This window comes from Anolis sagrei, chromosome 8, assembly GCF_037176765.1.
Source record: "Anolis sagrei isolate rAnoSag1 chromosome 8, rAnoSag1.mat, whole genome shotgun sequence".
Taxonomy (NCBI): Eukaryota; Metazoa; Chordata; class Lepidosauria; order Squamata; family Dactyloidae; genus Anolis; species Anolis sagrei.
Window position 1 is genome coordinate 28,949,557 of NC_090028.1, and position 20,163 is coordinate 28,969,719.

General features: G+C 44.2%; 1 protein-coding gene across 1 annotated transcript; it reads right to left on the reverse strand.

Annotated features, from left to right (window-relative positions):
- Window positions 1–1,123: 1,123 nt before the first annotated feature.
- Window positions 1,124–12,541, reverse strand: PSMD7 (proteasome 26S subunit, non-ATPase 7). Its single transcript, XM_060787868.2, has 7 exons — window positions 12,361–12,541; window positions 7,329–7,420; window positions 7,159–7,251; window positions 5,018–5,115; window positions 3,564–3,644; window positions 3,366–3,457; window positions 1,124–1,667 (listed from the first exon to the last, which is right to left on the reverse strand). Exons 1-7 carry the CDS (start codon window positions 12,435–12,437, stop codon window positions 1,178–1,180), a joined length of 1,023 nt encoding a protein of 340 aa, XP_060643851.2. The 5' UTR covers window positions 12,438–12,541; the 3' UTR covers window positions 1,124–1,177.
- Window positions 12,542–20,163: the final 7,622 nt, after the last annotated feature.

Sequence of the window (20,163 nt, forward strand, 5' to 3'; positions counted from 1 at the left end):
GAAATAACTGATGGGCTTTGAAAGCTGCCTGTGCAAAAGACACTGCTGCCACCTGCTGACAGGACACCAGTAGTGCAGGAGTCCTAAAAAAGAAGCCCAACTATGAACACCTCTTGCTCTGCACTTTGCTTCACCTCCAAACAAGATGGTGAGAGGAGGGTAAGATATTTAACTAAAATCCAGATGCTGTATGCTTGAGAACTCACAGGTAGGATGCTACATCCAAAGGCCCCTTTCTGTGTGTGTATATGGCTGCCCCTTGGTGGCGCAGCGGGTTAAACCGCTGAGCTGCTGAACTTGCTGACCGAAAGGATGGCAGTTCGAATCCGGGGAGCAGGGTGAACATAGGTCGCCCTGAGTCCCCCTTCAGGGGGAAACAGGCGGGGTATAAATATAGGAAATAAATAATAATAAATTCCCGCTATTAGCCCCAGCTTCTGCCAACCTACCAGTTTGAAAACATGCAAATGTGAGTAATAAATAAATAATATTGATATTGTACTATGCTAATAATATAATGTATTGCATGTATGTATATGTATGTATGTGTGTGTGTATATATACACACACACACATACATACATACACATACATGCAATACATTATATTATTAGCATAGTACAATATCAATATTATTTATTTATTACTCATATTATTTATTACTCACATTTGCATGTTTTCAAACTGTAAGTCGCTCTGAGTCCCCTTCGTGGTGAGAAGTGCAGCATATAAATGTAGTAAATAAATAATAGATCAATAGGTGCCGCTTCTGCAGGAAGGTAATGGCAGTCCATGCAATCACGCTGACCACATGACCTTGGAGGGGTCTATGAACAACGCCAGCTTTTCACCTTAGAAATGGAGATGAGCAACACCCCGCGAAGTCGGACACAAGTAGACTTAATGTCAAGGGGAAATCTTTACCTTACTTTGTCTTTTATGGTGGCCATAGAGAGGGTCCCTTCTGCCCCCTCCATAATGCCTTAAATGCCCTGGTTACCCCGGCCTCTCCCTTCCTCCAGGTGCCACCACCAGAATCAAGTCACATACCTGGTCCATTCACACAGATCCACTTCTCCTCCTGGACCCAGTTAGCAAAGAACCGTCATCAAGGGAACCAGGGTTGAGTTATCATACCTTTTAATTTATACAAACACCAGCCCCTGCGCCGCCTCTGCTACTTCTTCTCCTTCTTGCCCTCTTCCTTCTTGCCCTCACTGCTGCCCTTCTCCTTCTCCTTATCTTTCTCTTTGTCCTTGTCCTTTTCCTTGTCTTTGTCTTTGTCCTTCTCGTCCTTGCGCTCCTTCTTGCTTTCCTCCTTCTCCTGGCCTTCCTTCTTCTCGGCGTCCCGGTTGGCGATCTTGTTGTTGATGAGGTTGTGGAGCGCAACTACGGAGCGGATGAGGGAGGCCAGGTAAACCACCACCATCTGGTCGTTGGTCTTCAGGTAGAAGGCCTTGACGAACTCCTGCAAGTTGACGTCCGGCAGAAGGTTGAAGACGTCCTGCAGCTGGTAGATGATCTGGTGGTTGATAGGCAGCTTGCCCAGGGCCACCCGCTCCAGGTATCCCCGGATGTCCAGCAGCTTCGAGTTCAGCCCCTTGAGGCCATGGACCTGGTTGGTGATGCGCTGTGAGAGCGTGCCCACCGTCGTGTCCTTGATGTCACTGCCAGGAGGAGAGGAGAATCAGAAGGGGAATCATACAAGCATATTGCTGGTAGAGACCCCAAGGGGCGTCCCATCCAGGAAAAGCACAATCAAAGCCCTCCCAACTAAAGCCATCCAGCCTCTACTCTTAAAAGCCTCCAAAGAAGAATCCTAAACCAGAATTCAAAGCAAAGAGTTCCACTGTTGAACAGCTCTCATGGTCAGGAAGTTCTGACTAATGTTCAGGTGGAATTGCCTTTCCTACCATTTGAACCCATAGCCCGATTGGGTCCAAGGCTCTACAGCAGGCATGGGCCAACTCTAGCCCTTCCTCCAGTAATTTTGGATGTCAACTCCCACAATTCCTAGCAGCCAGTTGGCCCATGCCTGCTCTAGAGCATCAAAAACAACCCTGCTGTCTATTTAGGGCCAACTTTTCTCCTAATACTGGCATTCAATACAAATTACAAAATAAAATATAGATGAGACCTTCCCATCCCTCATTCTTCTGCCTTGAATGCAAGAAAGGAGTTACTTATAAGCCATCTCCCGACCTTGAAAGACTGAGGTCCTATCTAAACTGACCATTTAATACAGTTGCAAACTAGTGTCAAATTGCAGCAGCCAGACAACAAACTCCCATGAAAGTGCTAAAGAAAGCCCATCAGTGCTCTGTGGTTTGTGAGATCCTCCTCTGGGCCTCAAACTGGTTCTAGGATTTCCTGCATAATTATCTTCAAAGAGGAACCACTTTCTTCAATGTTATAATAATAATAATAATAATAATAATAATAATAATAATAATAATAACTTTATTTATACCCCGCCACCATCTCCCCAAGGGACTTGGAGCGGCTTACATGAGGCCATGCCCAACAGCACATCAAAAACAACAAGCAGTAATAAAATAAACAATACAATTAATATAACTCACAAGTAGACAATAAACACAAGAATTTAAAAACCTATGGCTGGGCCAAATGTAATTGTTAAAACTTTAAAAATAAATGCAGGACATACATGAACAGAGGATGTCTCTATTTGGAGGGTTTTAGATCAAAAGTAAAGAGCAACCCAACAGGTAATTAAAGTGCTTCTCAGAGTAATTGCAGGGGATTGTTTCCTTTATTCAGGGAAGGCACAGTGGAACAGCCACGTTTTCAGGCTCCTCCTAAAGACTGCCAATGTGGGGGTTTGTCTGATATCCTTGGGGAGTGAGTTCCAGAGTTGAGGGGCAACCATGGAGAAGACCCTCTCCCTCGTCCCCACCAATCACGCCTGCGAGGGAGGTGGGAGTGAGAGAAGGGCCGCCCCAGATGAACAGAGAGATCGTGTGTGTTCATACACAGAAATGCCGTCACGCAGGTAGGCGGGTCCCAAACCATTCAGGGCTTTGTAGGTAAGAACCTGCACCTTGAATTGGGACTGGAAAATGAACGGCAGCCAGTGGAGCTCCTTAAATAGGAGGATTGACCTCTCCCTGTAAGTCGCCCCAGTAAGTACCTGGCTGCTGCCCGCTGGACCAATTGAAATTTCTGAGCCGTCTTCAAGGGCAGCCCCACGTAGAGTGCATTACAGTAATCCAATCTGGAGGTGACTATGGCATAGATCACCCTGGCCAGATCAGTCTTCACGATCCGCATAAATGGTCAGTGCAGATAGCACCTCAACAAAACAACACCTCAAGAATCCTGAGCACCAGGAGACCATCCCTTACCGTAGCAAATGCTCCACTCCAACTTCCTCCGCCTCCTCGGCGCCAATTTCGCTGGTCACATGCTCAAAGGTCTTGGATGTCGGTGTGCCATCCTTAGGGGCAACAAGAGCAAAGCAGGGTCAGAGAAGGGTCTCTGTGTGGCACCACCTCTGGGCAGCAAGGGAGTAATGTGCTTGGACCCAGGATACGGCTACTCACGTCATGAACTTCCTCCACCGAGATGTAGGCCTCTGTGGGGAGTCCCAGGTCCTTGGGCTTCACGTCGATGATCACTAGGACCTATAAGGAAAGAACCCCAACACCGCCAAAAGATTTATACCTCAAAGGATCTCAAGGTGGCTTAAAAACAACTTTAAGACAATGGGTTGCTGTGAGTTTTCCAAGCTGTCTGGCCATGTTCCAGAAGCATTCTCTCCTGACGTTTCACCCACATCTATGGCAGGTATCCTCTGAGGTTGAGAGGTATATTGGAAACTAAGCAAGGGAGGTTTATATATCTGTGGGAGAAAGAACTCTGACCCTTAAACAGATATGTAAACCTCCTGTGCGTAGTTTCCAATACACCTCACAACCTCTGAGAATGCCTGTCACAGATGTGGGCGAAACGTCAGGAAAGAATGCTTCTGGAACACGACCATACAGCCCGGAATACTCGCAGCAACCCAGTGATTCCGTCCATGAAAGCCTTTGACAACACATTTAAGACAATGATTTGTTAAGATATATATATACATACATGCACACACACACACACACAAGGGAATTCCATTCCTGAAAGAATTATTGTCAAAGGGAAAAGTGGTCTCCACTGACGCTTTATCACCAATCCTTGTTTCCACAACAAGCCAGATTTTTCAAACCCCAATTCTCGCAGGGGCAGAAAGTGAGGGGCAATCTTCTGCTCAGGGGCACAGACAGCAAAGAACCACCGCAGGAGTGTTCACCCTTCCCTATGTGATCCAAAGCTAAATTATATGTAGTTTTGCCTAGGGTCACACTTAAATGAACCTGTCTGACTTACATAAACATTCAAATTAGGATAAATCTAAAGAACCTTTCTTATTCGTAACTTGGGGACCACCTTTATATTTAAACAACAATACTTTAAAAAACAGATTTAAACAAATTTTAAGAACCAATTACAACCAGATTTGGGATGAATTGATGAAGAACAAAGATTATAATGAAAAACTGGGTAGTAAATTGGTCCTGAATTGACATCAGTTAATAACCAAGGGAGGATACATTTTCCCTCGTATAAGGGGGAAAACCTGTCAATGAAAGGAGAAATGTGTCCCTTGCCTTTGCTGTAAGGGTTAGAATGTTAGAATCATAGAGTAGGAAGGGACCCCAAGGGCCATCCAGTCCAACCCCTTTCTCCCAGGCAGAAGGGCACCATCTGAGCCCTCTCAACAGATGGTATCCACCCATATATATATTAAAATACATATCAGAATCCTAAAATTGTAGAGTTGGAAGAGACTCCTGGGGCCATCCAGTCCAACCCCCTTCTGCCAGGAAGGAAAAGCACCCCTGACAGATGGCCATCCAGCCATTGCTAGTTCCTAAATATGGCTCTGGAAAAAGGACACAACTAACAGTCAGGGCTGCCCTGGGTGTGGCTGGGCCTATGGTTCCAAAGGCACCCTTACCGAGTTGGAGCAGTAGCGCTTCATGAGCTCGTTGATGGCAATGTCGTTCTTGTGCAGCTTTGGACCTGTGTGGTACCAGCCCACAATTCGCTCTCTGGCTAAGGAAGGAGAAGAAAGGAATCACAGAAGAGGAAAGCATTCAAACAATATACAATTCCTTTACATCAGTGTTCCTCAAATAATAATAATAATAATAATAATAATAATAATAATAATACTTTATTTATACAACGCCTCTATCTTCCCCATGGGGACTCGGGGCGGCTTACATAAGGCCACGCCCATCAATACAGTAAAGACAATACAAACACAAAAAACCAACAGCAAATCAGAAAATAAATTACAGAAGATGCAAAACCAATATCAATAAGTGACACAACAGCATAAAATCAAACAAATGATCACACTGGGTAGGGCCAAATTCAAAGATAAAATTTTAAAACACTGGGAGATAGGATAATGTAAAAATCCAAGGATGAGGTAAGATTTAATTGCACGAACCATAAAATAAAGTGTTTCTGAGGTCATTTTATGCAGAGTTTGGTCAGGGAGTATCTTACACTCAATCATTGAAGGCACACTGGAATAACCAAGTTTTCAGACTCCTCCTGAAGATTGCTAGGGCGGGAGCTTGCCTAATATCTCCGGGGAGCGAATTCCAGAGCTGGGGGGGGGGGGGGGGGCACCACAGAGAAGGCCCTCTCTCTCATCCCCATAAGTCGCGTTTGCGATGAGGGCGGGAGCGAGAGAAGAGCCTCTCTGGAAGATCGAAGAGATCGTGTGGGTTCGTAGACAGAAATGCGTGATAGTACTGAGATGGGTACCAGTCTGGTAAGTTCCTAGCAGTCAATGGTCAAAAGTTTGTTATGTTTTAACTACCGTATATTCTCGAGTATAAGCCAACTTCAATGTAAGCCAAGGCACCTAATTTTACCACAAAAAATTTGGAAAAACATATTGACTCAAGTATAATCCAAGGGAGGGTAATGCAGCAGCTACTGGTCAATTTCAAAATAAAAATGGATACTAATACAATTACATTAATTGAGGCATCAGTAGCTTAAATGTTTTGTAATATTTACATGAAACTAATTTGACTGCCCAACTCTCATTAAACCATTATTCTAACCTTCAATCTAATTGTGCTTACGGAATAGTAAAGAATAGAGAGTAAAATCATGAATGCAATAATAATAGTGTAAAATATTGTAAATGTAATAATAATTGTAATAATAGAGTAAAATAATAAATGTAATAATAATAACAACAACAATAATAATAAAGTAAAATAATAAATGTAATAATAATAGAGTAAAATAATAGAGTAATCTAAATGGAATAATAATAAATAGTGTAAAAATGAATGTAATAATAATTTATTTATTTATTTACTTTACTTTACTTATATACCGCTGTTCTCAGCCCGAGGGCGACTCACAGCGGTTCACAACAACAAGAATAGTAAAAATTCAATACCACAATATTAAAAACAATTAACAACTCAGCACATCACACAATTAATAAGCAATTACTACAATAACTTCACTATCGTCTCATCCACAAGAACGTAATAATAATAAAAATTGCATATTAAAATGATAAATAACTTTGACTCGAGTATAAGCCATGGGGGGCTTTTTCAGCCTTAAAAAAGGGCTGAAAAACTCGGCTTATACTCAAGTATATACGTTACGTTGTGCCCTGCCTCTAGTTGTGAGGCAAGGCAGGCGAGACATAATAATAATAATAATAATAATAATAATAATAACAACAATTTATTTGTTACTGATCTCTCCTAATGCCGCAAGGCAAGTACAACAAAATCAAAATGTTTGAGAATAAAATAATACAATAAAATACATAGATCAAAATTCACAATTATAAAAAACATACAGCAAACACAGGGTACAAAATTCAACACATAGCAGCAACAGAATGTAAATTCAAAACTCATCATAATTATTATTATTCCTGTAGCTGGCTTCAGATAACAATCTGTTCAAGCTCTCAATGGCAACATCACCAGATTCAAGCCACATATGAGATTTCCAAGATAACTAGCCATTTGGGAAGAACTAGAGCCAAATTATATAAAGCATACCGTTCACAGCAATAGGATTTGTAAACTGAGCACTGCTTACCATTGACCTTCTTGAACATCCCGTACATGTTCTCCAGGTAATCGTGGTCCAGGAACCACACAGAGTCATCCTTGTCATCTTCGTCAAAGGGGACTGCGGAGGGAAAGGTAGGTTGTTATTGCATGGCATTAGTTCCCCAAATGCAAAAGAAAGAAGCTCTCCTTTATTACCTGCAAAGCTGTTGGAGACATCCAAAATCTTCTTCTGCCAAGAGCCCAGTAGGACGCCCACCACACGCTTCTGGTTCCCAACTTTTCCGATCCTAAATGAACAGCAGGAGGAGAATTAGGACACAATGGACGCCTGGCACAGAAAGAGAAATAAGTTCTGCCAAACCAAGGAAGTGAAGAGCGAGGAAGAGGTGGGGCAAAAAGTGGGAGGGTTCCAGGAGGGAGCATCATAATCCCACTTTCTCTCTTTAAAGAGACATCATCATCTTCTTCCTCTATATCCCACTTCTCTTTACAAATATATCTTCTTCATCATCACATTGATCAATTATACCCCACTTTTTCTCTCTAAAGAGACATCGTCATCTTTTTCAACACCTGTATTACCTATAATGCACTTTTTCTCTCAACAAAGAGACATCATCATCATAGTTGTCATCTATATCCCACTTTTTCTCTCTAAAAAGGGGCTTTTTCTTCTACATCTTCATCCCACTTTTTCTCTCTAGAGCAGTGTTTCTCAACCTTCCTAATGCCATGACCCCTTAATACAGTTGTGATGAGGCCCAACCATACAATTACCTTTGTTGCTACTTCATAAATGTCATTTTGCTACTGTTATGAATCGTGATGTAAATATCTGATATGCAGGATGTATTTTCATTCACTGGACCAAGAGAAGGGCAGGGTATAAATATAGTAAATAAATAATAAAATATTTTATGTATTTCGTTTTGATGTTATTATTGCTTGCCTGTATTTTATTCTATTCTGCTGTATTGTCATTTTGGGCTTGGCCTCATGTTAGCCCACAGGGGAGATGGTGCAGGGTATAAATAAAGATTATTATTATTATTATACTAGCTGTACCTGCCATGTGTCGCTGTGGCCAACCTTCCCTCCCTCTTTCTCTCCTTCCTTCCCTCCCTCTTCCCTCCCTTCCCTTCTTCTTTCTCTACCTTTTGTTTTCTCACTCCCTTTGCTCTTTGGTTCCATCCTTCCTTGTCTCTTTCCTTCCTTCCTTCCTTCTTTCTTTCTCTCTTTCGTTCCTTCTCTCCTTCTTCCCTCGTTCACTTTTTAATTTCCTTCTCTTCTTCCTTCCTTCCTTCCTTCTCTACCTCCTTCTCTCCTTTATTCCTTCTCTACCCTTCTTTCTTTCCTTCCCTCCTTCTTTCTCTCCCTTCTCTCCTTCCTTCCTTCTCTACCCATCTCTTTCCTTCCTTCCTTCTCTACCTTTCTTTCTTCCATTCTCTCCTTCTTCCCCTCTTTCTCTCCCTCCTTCTCCCCTTCCTTCCCTCCTTCCTTCCCTCCCCCCTTTCTGTGTATGTGTTTTGTGTGTGCATATATATGTGTATATATTTCTTTATATATTTGTGCATATATGTGTGTTTGTGTACATATGTGGTTTTGTGCATGCGTCGTAATGGGTTTTTTTTGGGGGGGGGTGGCTTTTAAATTCTGTTCTTCTGTATTTTTCAGTGTTTTTATGAGTGATGGTCACTCGTTGGCCTGAGAGGTGTCTTGTATCCAAATTTGGTGTCAATTCATCCAGTGGTTTTTGAGCTATGTTAATCCCACAAACGAACATGACATTTTTATTTATATAGATAGCCAGCCTATGCTATCGAATATAGTTGGGTCCATAAGACAACTCAGTCCAAAGGCCAATTGTCTGCTTGAGAATTTATTTATTTATTTATTTGGAGTGCTTCTACTCCGCCCTTCTCAACCCCCTAGGGGGGTACTCAGGGTGGCTTACAAAAGGCACAATTCGATGCCTAACAATTCACAAAATACAATATACAATTTACAATTTAACATCAAGAGTTATGACTAGTTAAAACAATCAAATCAATACAATAACAGCAATAAAATCATTTTGTGGTCAATGTTCGCCGATTTATAAATCCATAATCCATCCAGCATTGTCATTATCCTTTCCTACTCTGGTCGTCATTGTCTTTTGTCCATCTGCCAGCTTACCCGAAGGCCTGGTCCCAAATCCAGGTTTTTAACTTCCTCCTGAAGGAGAGGAGGGATGTTGATGACCTAATTTCCCCAGGGAGTGCATTCCACAGGAGAGGGGCCACCACTGAGAAGGCCCTATCCCTCGTCCCCACCAGTCTCACTTGTGATAAAGGTGGGGCCGAGAGCAGGGCCTCCCCGGAAGATCTTAAATGAACCCAAGTGTTCACTTCGGTCATCTGGAGAGGCCCTGCTCGTGATCCCGCCTGTGTCGCAAGCGCGTTTGGTAGGGACACGAGACAGGGCCTTTTCTGTGGTGGCCCACCGACTCTGGAACACCCTCACCAAAGATCTTAGACAGGCCCCTACATTGGCAGTCTTCAGAAAGAACTTGAAGACCTGGCTGTTCCGATGTGCCTTCCCAGAATAGGAAATCTCCAATACCAAGTCCCAGAAGCACTTTATTAGAACTAAAATTGCCGCACACTGCACTTACCCTATAAGCCTTATATACCACATGTCACATCAGCACTTTTAATTCTGTACCCATTACTCTGGCCCGGCCCAGTTTTATTGCATTTTGGTGTATTGTTTATTGTTTTGTTGTTTAATATTGCTTTAATTGTTTTTCATTTGCTTTAGGTTTTGTATTGTTATGTTGTGTATTGAGGCCTTGGCCTTTGTAAGCCGCATTGAGTCCTTCGGGAGATGCTAGTAAAGGTAAAGGTAGTCCCCTGACATTAAGTCCAGTCATGTCTGACTCTGGGGTGTGGTGCTCATCTCCATTTCTAAGCCGAAGAGCCAGCGTTGTCCGTAGACACCTACAAGATCATGTGGCCGGCATGACTGCATGGAGCGCCGTTACCTTCCCGCTGGAGCGGTACCTATTGATCTACTCACATTTGCATGTTTTCGAACTGCTAGGTTGGCAGAAGCTAGGGCTGACAGTGGAAGCTCACAACGCTCCCCGGAATCGAACATGCGACCTTTCGGTCAACAAGCTCGGCAGCTCAGTGCTTTAACCCACTGCGCCACCAGGGGCTCGGGAGATGCTAGCGGGGTACAAATAAAGTTAATAATGGGTTGTAGGTTTTTCTGGGCTATATGGCCATGTTCTGGAGGCAATTTTTCTCCTGACGCTTCGCCTGCATCTATGGCAAGCATCCTCAGAGGTAGTGAGGTCTGTTGGAGGTAGGAAAAATGGGTTTATAGATCTGTGGAATGACCAGGGTAATGTTTCAGCTGATCACCTTGATTTGCATTCAATGGCCTGGAATCACCTGGGGGGAATCTCTTGTTGAGAGTGATTTTATGTGCCTGTTTGTTTCCCCTCTGTTGTTTTGCTGTTGTAATTTTTGAGTTTTTTAATACTGGTAGCCAGATTTTGTTCATCTAATAATAATAATAATAAATAATAAACTCCAAGGTGGGACATAGAAGGAGATACGTTCACACAGGTACACTGGGCCGGAGCCGCAAAGGGTTTTGTAGGTCAAAACCAGCACTTTGAATTGTGTTTGGAACTGGATTGGCAGCCAGTGGAGCTGACATAACAGGGGGGGGGGGGTGTGCTCCCTGTATGATGCTCCGGTGAGTAATCTGGCTGCCGCCCGCTGGACTAATTGAAGTTTCTGAACAGTCTTCAAAGGCAACCCCACGTAGAGTGTGTTGCGGTAATCTATCCAGGATGTAACAAGAGTGTGGACCACCGTGGCCAGATCCGACTTCCCAAGGTACAGGCGCAGCTGGTGTACAAGTTTTAATTGTGCAAAAGCTCTCCTGGCCACTGCCGAGACCTGGGGTTCCAGGCTCAGCTATGAGTCCAGGATCACTCCCAAGCTGCGAAAGATCTTAGACAGGCCCCTACACTGGCAGTCTTCAGAATGAACTTGAAGACCTGGCTGTTCCGATCTGCCTTCCCAGAATAGGAAATCTCCAATACCAAGTCCCAGAAGCACTTTATTAAAACTAAGATTGTTGCACACCGCACACTGCACTTGCCCTATAATCCTACATACCTCCTGTCACATCAGCACTTTTAATCCTGTACCCATTACTCTGGCCCGGCCCAGTTTTATTGTGTCTTAGTGTATTGTTTATTGCTTGTTGTTTATATTGCTTTAATTGTTTTTAATTTGCCTTAGGTTTTGTACTGTTATGCTGTGTGTTGAGGCCTTGGCCTTTGTAAGTCGCATCGAGTCCTTCGAGAGATGCTAGCAGGGTACAAATAAAGTTTAATAATAATTATTATTAATAATAATAACCTGCGCCTTCAGGGGGAGTGGAACCCCGTCTAACACAGGCTGTAACCCTGTCTGCAGCCCGTAGGCTGTCAGGAATTGTGGGAATTGGAGTCCAAAACCCCTGGCCCAATCCGAGCCCAATTTAAGGTGCAGGTGCTCACCTACAAAGCCCTGAACGGTTTGGGACCACCCTACCTGCGTGACCGCATCGCTGTCTACGAACCCACACGCTCACTACGGTCATCTGGAGAGGCCCTGCTCGTGATCCTGCCTGCGTCGCAAGCGTGCTTGGTGGGGACACAAGACAGGGCCTTTTCTGTAGTGGCCCCCCGACTCTGGAACGCCCTCCCGAAAGATCTTAGACAAGCCCCTACGCTGGCAGTCTTCAGGAAGGAACTGAAAACCTGGCTGTTCCGATGTGCCTTTTCAGATTAGGAACCTCCAGTACCAAATCCTAGAAGCACCTTAGTAGAACCAAGATCACTGCACACCGCACTTATATTTAACCCAACATCCCTCCTGCCACATCAGCACTTTTAACCCTGTACCCCTATTTTGGCCGGCCCAGTTTTAATAGTGTTTTGTTGTATTGTCACTGTTATTGTTTTCCTGCTTAACTGTTTTTAATTTGCTTGGTTATTGTATTGTTGTATTGTGTTTTTTGAGGCTTTGGCCTGTGTAAGCCGCATCGAATCCCTCGGGAGATGCTATAATAATAATAATGATAATAATAAGGCCCAAGCTGGACCAGGCCTGAGGGAAATGCTACTTGAGGGCCGTGACTCAGCCCTTCCGCCTCTTTTCCCCCCCTGAGGCTCTCTCACCGGTTGAAATGGTCGACGACGCTGAGCAGCACCAGGGGGTGGACCACCACCCGCTCCACGGCCAGGTCCGGAGGCATCCTCGCGCCGCTTCCCGAGTCCGAACCGACAGGACTTCTTTTTTTGCGCCTCACTCGCCGGCGGTCGCCTTAATCCCAGCATGCACTGCGCCTCCAGGCGTCGCGCACGGCGTGAGTAAGGCAGCGCAGGGGCCGACGGGTAGAAGGTCCGCCCAAGCTGCGTTCCGCCATCTTGGAGACGTCAGAACTGTGCGCCTCCATCTTGAGAAGGGCGAGAGGCATTTTTGCCTTTTCCTCCCGACTCTCCTGGCAGAGGAGGCGCCATCTTGGGAAGGGCCAATGGAGGGGGCGGCCATTTTGAGAGGCCCAGTGGGCAGAGGGAGGGACAAAACACAAGAGGCCTTGCAAGGAACACTCTGTAAATACTTTCTGATTAGTTTGACTAGTTTATTTATTTATTTATTTATTTATTTATCTTACTTATATACCGCTGTTCTCAGCCCGAAGGCGACTCACAGCGGTTCACAACAAATACGAACAGCAAATATTCAGTGCTACAGTATAGAATGATTGACAACTGGGAAATAGAGGGAGAAAATGTGAAGGCCATGACAGACTTTGTATTTCTAGGTGCAAAGATTACTGCAGATGGAGACTGTGGCCAGGAAATCAGAAGACGCTTACTTCTTGGGAGGAGAGCAATGTCCAGTCTCGATAAAATAGTAAAGAGTAGAGACATCAGACTGGCAACCAAGATCCATTGCCTAGTCAAAGCCATGGTATTCCCTGTAGTCACCTACGGATGTGAGAGATGGACCTTAGGGAAGGCTGAGCGAAGGAAGATCGATGCTTTTGAGCTGTGGTGCTGGAGGAAAGCTCCGAGAGTGCCTTGGACTGCGAGAAGATCCAACCAGTCCATCCTCCAGGAAATAAAGCCCGGCTGCTCACTGGAAGGAAGGATACTAGAGACAAAGTTGAAGTACTTTGGCCACATCATGAGGAGACAGCAAAGCCTGGAGAAGACAATTATGCCGGGGAAAGTGGAAGGCAAAAGGAAGAGGGGCCGACCAAGGGCAAGATGGATGGACGGCATCCTTGAAGTGACTGGACTGACCTTGAAGGAGCTGGGGGTGGTGACGGCCGACAGGGAGCTCTGGCGTGGGCTGGTCCATGAGGTCACGAAGAGTCGGAGACAACTGAACGAATGAACAACAAAACAGTATAGAAACAGTTAACAACCTAACACATTACACAATTAATAAACAGTTACTACAGTACCCGTTCACTGTCGTCTCGTCATCAAAAACATGTTCCAGATTCGTCATCCATTGTTCCATTCCAGTGTTCATTAACCAATCATTGCACTAATTATTGGAACACCTGCTCAAACAGCCAGGTCTTCACTTTTTTGTAGAATACCATTAGAGATGGTGCTAGTCTAATGTCCGTAGGAAGGGCGTTCCACAGCCGAGGAGCCACCACCGAGAAGGCCCTATCTCTCGTCCCCGCCAGCCGAGCTTGAGAAGCAGGTGGGATCGAGAGCAGGGCCTCCCTGGAAGATCTCAAAGTCCTGGTGGGTTCATAGGCAGAGATGCGGTCAGATAGGTAGCTTGTTATCATTGTTATCATTGTTATCATAGTTATCATTTTATATTAATTAAGGATACAGGAAGGGGGGGGGCGACAAAAAACTAACATTAAGAGAATTCTGGGAGGAAGAAGTAAGAATAAAAACAACAAAGAATGGGAATGGATATGGAAAGCAAGACCATTAAAACATGTCAATTAGAATGAAAGGAAATGATTCTAAATTAATTTGAAAGTGGTATTTCACACCGAGAAGGCTAAACCTTATGAAGAGAAATTATCATGAAAAATGGGTTGCTGTGAGTTTTCTGGGCTGTATGACCATGTTCCAGCAAATATGGGAAACACAAGAATGGCCATCAGACTGGAAAAAATCGACTTATATCTCCATACCAAAAAAGGGAAATGCGAAAGACTGCTCAAACTTCCGTACAGTGGCCCTTATTTCTCATGCCAGTAAGGGAATGCTCAAGATCCTGCAAGGAAGACTCCAGCAATACATGGAGCAAGAGTTGCCAGACGTTCAAGCTGGGTTTAGAAAAGGCAGAGGAACCAGAGACCAGATTGCCAATATCCGCTGGATAATGGAGAAAGGCAGGGAGTTTCAGAAAAACATCTACTTCTGCTTCATTGACTACTCTAAAGCCTTTGACTGTGTGGATTATAATACATTATGGCAAGTTCTTGGTGGGATGGGCATACCAAGCCACCTTGTCTCTCTCCTGAAGAATCTGTATAAGGACCAAGGAGCAACAGTCAGAACTGACCATGGAACAACAGACTGGTTCAAGATTGGGAAAGGAGTATGGCAGGGTTGTATACTCTCCCCCAATCTATTTAACTTGCATACAGAACACATCATGCAATGTGCGGGGCTTGATGAATGCAAGGCTGGGGTGAAAATTGCTGGAAGAAACATTAACAACCTTAGATATGCAGATGACACCACTCTGATGGCCAAAAGTGAGGAGGAGCCGAGGAGCCTTCTAATCAAGGTGAAAGAAGAAAGCGCAAAAGCTGGGTTGCAGCTAAACGTCAAAAAACCCAAGATTATGGCAACAAGAATGATTGACAACTGGGAAATAGAGGGAGAAAATGTGGAGGCCGTGACAGACTTTGTATGTCTAGGTGCAAAGATTACGGCAGATGCAGACTGTGGCCAGGAAATCAGAAGACGCTTACTTCTTGAGAGGAGAGCAATGTCCAGTCTCGATAAAATAGTAAAGAGTAGAGACATCAGACTGGCAACAAAGATCCGCATAGTCAAAGCCATGGTATTCCCTGTAGTCACCTACGGATGTGAGAGCTGGACTTTAGGGAAGGCTGAGCGAAGGAAGATCGATGCTTCTGAACTGTGGTGTTGGAGAAAAGTTCTGAGAGTGCCTTGGACTGCGAGAAGATCCAACCAGTCCATCCTCCAGGAAATAAAGCCCGACTGCTCATTGGAGGGAAGGATACTAGAGACAAAGTTGAAGTACTTTGGCCACATCATGAGGAGACAGCAAAGCCTAGAGAAGACAATTATGCCGGGGAAAGTGGAAGGCAAAAGGAAGAGGGGCCGACCAAGGGCAAGATGGATGGACGGCATCCTTGAAGTGACTGGACTGACCTTGAAGGAGCTGGGAGTCGTGACGGCTGACAGGGAGCTCTGGCGTGGGCTGGTCCATGAGGTCACAAAGAGTCAGAGACGACTGAACGAATGAACAACATGACCATGTTCCAGAAGCATTCTCTCCTGATGTTTCACCCACATCTACAAGAAGCACTGCCTGACCTACAAGAAGCACTGCCTGAACATCAAGCAAAAAGTGAGCGCTAGAAATAATATACGAAAGCTGACTGGCACAACCTGGGGATCACAACCAGACAAAGTGAAGATATCTGCCCTTGCGCTGTGCTACTCTGCTGCTGAGTACGCATGCCCAGTGTGGAACACATCTCACCACGCTAAAACAGTGGATGTGGCTCTTAATGAGACATGCCGCATTATCACGGGGTGTCTGCGCCCTCCACCACTGGCTGAAATTACACTGCTTAGCCGATATTGCACCACCTGTCATCCGCTGGGAAGTAGCAGCCAATAGTGAAAGGACCAAGGCAGAGATATCTCCAACTCATCCCCTGTTTGGGTATCAGCCAGCACGTCAACGACTTAAATCTAAAAATAGTTTTCTAAGATCTACAGAGACACTTGCTGGAACACCCCAGCAAGTGAGAGTCCAAAAGTGGCAGGCTCAAACCCAGCACCTCAATTAATGGCTGATACCAAATGAGAGACTCCCCCCTGGGCACACAGAAGACTGGGCGACTTGGAAGGCGCTGAACAGACTGCGCTCTGGCACCATGAGATGCAGAACCAACCTTCAGAAATGGGGCCACAAAGTGGAATCCTCGGCATGCGAGTGTGGAGAAGAGCAAACCACTGACCATCTGCTGCAATGCACCCTGAACCCCGCCACATGCACAATGGAGGACCTTCTTGCACCAACACTAGAGGCACTCCAAGTGGCCAGATACTGGTCAAGACATCAACTACCAAGCTTGCAAATTTTGTGTTTTGTTTGTTTGTTTGTTAAAAAATTGCAATGCAACTGTTTGGTCTGCCCCTGACACGATAAATAAATAAATAACCCACATCTATGGCAGGCATCCTCAGAGGTTGTGAGGTCTGTTGGAAACTAGGTAAGTGGGGTTTATATATTTGTGGAATAACGTCCAGGGTGGGAGAAAGAACTCTTTGTCTGCAGGTGTGGCAAGTGTGAATGTCACAAATGGCCAGCTTGATTAGCATTGTTTAGCACAATTAAAGCCTCAGCAGACCGTGCTAAAAGAATCTGCGAAGCCCACCTCCTCCAAGGTGAACGGAACCACCTCAACTGGGCTCTATAGGGCAATGGAGACTCCACCACAGAAGAGCTGCAAGACCAAGAACAAGCCACGAGAGTCAAGACAAAGATCATTTGTATTGAAAACTCTAAAATCAGGACAGTAAATAAAGAACAAGACTCTGAAAACAGGAGAATTCCAGACATGAAACAATCAGGGTCAGCTAACACCTCCCAACAAAGGATTCCCCAGGCAGGAAACAGCCAGGCTTTGAAGCTGCAGGGCTATTCAGTGCTAACCAAGGTGGCCAGTTGTAACATTCACACTTGCCTCAATCAGACAATAGTTCTTTCTCTCACCCTGGACCTTCCACAGATATATAAACCTCCATTGCTTAGTTTCCTACAGACCTCAAAACCTCTGAGAATGCCTGCCATAGATGTGGGTGAAATGTCAGGAGAGAATGCTTTTGGAACATGGCCAGACAGCCTGGAAATCTCACAGCAACCCAATGATTCTGGCCATGAAAGCCTTCAGCAACACATGTCATGAAAAATGTTGGAAAATACTTTCAGGAAACTGTAACTTCTATGCATATGTAGTGGGACTGTAAATATGTACAAGATTTTTGGGAAATTGTTATAAGGGAAATGCTCCTCTCAATTTCTAGGGCAAAGAGTCGGCATTGTCCATAGACACCTCCAAGATCATGTGACCAGCATGACTGCACGGACTGCCAATACCTTCCCACAGAAGCGGTACCTATTGATCTACTCACATTTGCATGTGTTTGAACTGCTAGTTTGGCAGAAACTGGGCCTAACAGTGGGAGCTCACCCCACTCTCCAGATTAGAACCACCAACCTTTTGGTCAGCAAGTTCAGCAGCTCAGTGATTTAACCTGCTGCGCCACCAGGAGGCCTATTTCTGCTTATTTTAGCATTAATAGCTAAATACCTTGACTGTTTATATATCTCCAAACCCAAACATAAAAGACTTTTTTTTTCTCGTTGTAAAAAGGTGTGTAGTGAGTTATTCCTCAACTTGTTTATTTCTAGTATTTCCCACATCTTTACTGTCCAATGTTTTATATACTGTGTTCCTATGTTTATTTCTTTTTTATTTTTCCCTTTTAGGTTGAATTTTGGCCCTTTTCCTGGAGAGGGAGACATCCGACCATCCCATTGAACCAAATGTGAGCAAAACTCGTCTGTCTTTGGACCCTTCTATTATCAATATACATATAAAACCCAGTGTCCAAATTAACTAGTTCAATAAGTCATTTAGCCCATTGATTTTGGGGCCTTTCCTAAGTGCCATTACAAGCTGCGGATATTTTAAATGCCATTACCTAATAGAAGGGAGGTTTTAAGCGCTTCCTATTGATTTTATTACTGCTTTATTTTGCTGCCGTGGTTTTTCTTTTTTTAAAAAAAAATCATTTTAACCGCCCGGTAATCAAGGAGAAATATATATCGTGGGTGAAATACGGTCAATTTCCTAAAAAACCTTTGACATCGTTAAATAAGGCATTACAGTTGTTAAATCATGTCAGGCAATAATAACCCCGTGGCTTGGATTGACCTCCGGCTTCCAGGCATCGCTTCTCCTTTTTGGCAAAGGTGGCATCCGTCTCACTAATCGGCACGTTAATCCATCCGTTCGTTAATCACAGGTTTAAAATATGGATTTTTAAATCAGGCAAATCGACACTTGCCTTCTTCTCGTGGAAAAAAAATGGGCCGATTTCATGAATTATCATTTCCCCTGTCTGGAATCATGATTCTCTTTCTGAAAAATAGCCCATGTTCATTACATGGAAGGTGCTATTATCTTAATGAAGAACTCTTAACTGTATTATTATTAGTTATTATATTAGTAGGGTTTTTTTTTTCTTGTCAGGAGCGACTTGAGAAACTTCAAGTCACTTCTGGTGTGAGAGAATTGGTCATTTGCAACAACATTGTCCACGGAATGCCCAGATGTTTTGAAGTTTTATCATCCTTGTTGGAGGCTTCTGTCATGGGGAGCTGGAGCTGACAGAAGGAGCTCATCCACACTCTCCCCGGATTCGAACCTCCGACTTGTCGGTCTTCAGTCCTGCTGGCACAAGGGTTTAACCCATTGCGCCACCGGTGGCTCCTTGTATTAGTAGTAGTAGTAGTAGTAGTAGTTCACATGGGATGGTCTTGTAAATTATCATTTCTTCCATCAGCAATTATTGTTCATTATGTGGAAGGCATAACTCACTTAATTATATTATGTTGAAACCTGAGCCACGAGGAGAGACAGGTAAGAAATAAAAATTATCATTACTATTAGTAGCAGTATTCGAAGTAGTAGTCGTTCATACTAAACTGATTTTGTGTATTATAATTCCTTGCACTTGGAATGATTATTCTCTTTTGTTAAACACCATATTCATTACAAGCAGGGAACTGTTAGCTTAATGAGGAATCCTTAACGTTATTATTGTTAGTAGTAGTAGATGTTGTGAATTATCATTTCTTCTACCTGGAATTATGGTTCTCTTTCATATAAATAGTCCAGGTTCATTACATGGAAGGTGCTATTAACTTAATGAAGAAGGCTTGGTATCCGGTGGTTTCCAGGTTATTTGAAAACGGCATTGTTTGTTTTGGGTATTAGGTAATATCATTTAGTTAATTAGTAACACTATTTATTAGGGGGGAAAGCCAGTCTTTGATTTCGTTGTTTATGAATGCTCCCATTAGAAAATATATAAGGATGTGGGTCAATCCTCCCCAAACCAGGCCTATATGCATAGCTGGCTATGTTGAGTTTATGAGATCTGATGTCAGCTGGGTTCGGTGCTCTCTGGATGTAGATGAACTACAACTCCCAAAATCAAGGTCAGTTCCCACAAATCCCTGCAGTATGTTCAGTTGGTCACGTGGGTTCTCTGTGCCAAGTTTGGTCCTGGTCTATTGTTGGTGGGGGTCCCAGTATTGGTGGATGTAGTTTAACTACAACTCCCAGATTCCAATGGCAATCATGCCCAAAGTCCGCCTGTATTCACAGTTGGGCATGTTGGGTATGTGTGCCAAGTTTGGTTCAGATTCATTTTGATGGGGTTCAGAGTACTCTGGGTGTAGGGTGAACTATAACTCCCAACCAAGCGGGTCATTTTTCTCCCCAACCCTTCCAATATGTTTTGTTGGCCATCAGGGTGCTGTGTGCCATGTGTGTTCCAGATCTGCCATTGGGGGTTCAGAATGCTCTCTGGGTGCAGGGTGAACTACAACTCCCACATGAGTGGGTCAGTTCCCCAACCCCCTCCAGTATGTTCCATTGATCATGGGGAGGGGGGGGGGGTTGTGTCCCAAGTTTGGTCCAGGCCCATCATTCTGTT

What these genes read in the sequence shown, in the direction of transcription:
- PSMD7 (XM_060787868.2), bottom strand. Translation starts at nt 12,437, where the DNA reads ATGCCTCCGGACCTGGCCGTGGAGCGGGTGGTGGTCCACCCCCTGGTG. An exon ending in GATGTTCAAGAAGGTCAATG is followed by an intron (nt 5,116 to 7,158) that starts GTAAGCAGTGCT and finishes CTCCTTCCTTAG; the next exon opens with CCAGAGAGCGAATTGTGGGC. An exon ending in CGGTGGAGGAAGTTCATGAC is followed by an intron (nt 3,458 to 3,563) that starts GTGAGTAGCCGT and finishes GTTGCCCCTAAG; the next exon opens with GATGGCACACCGACATCCAA.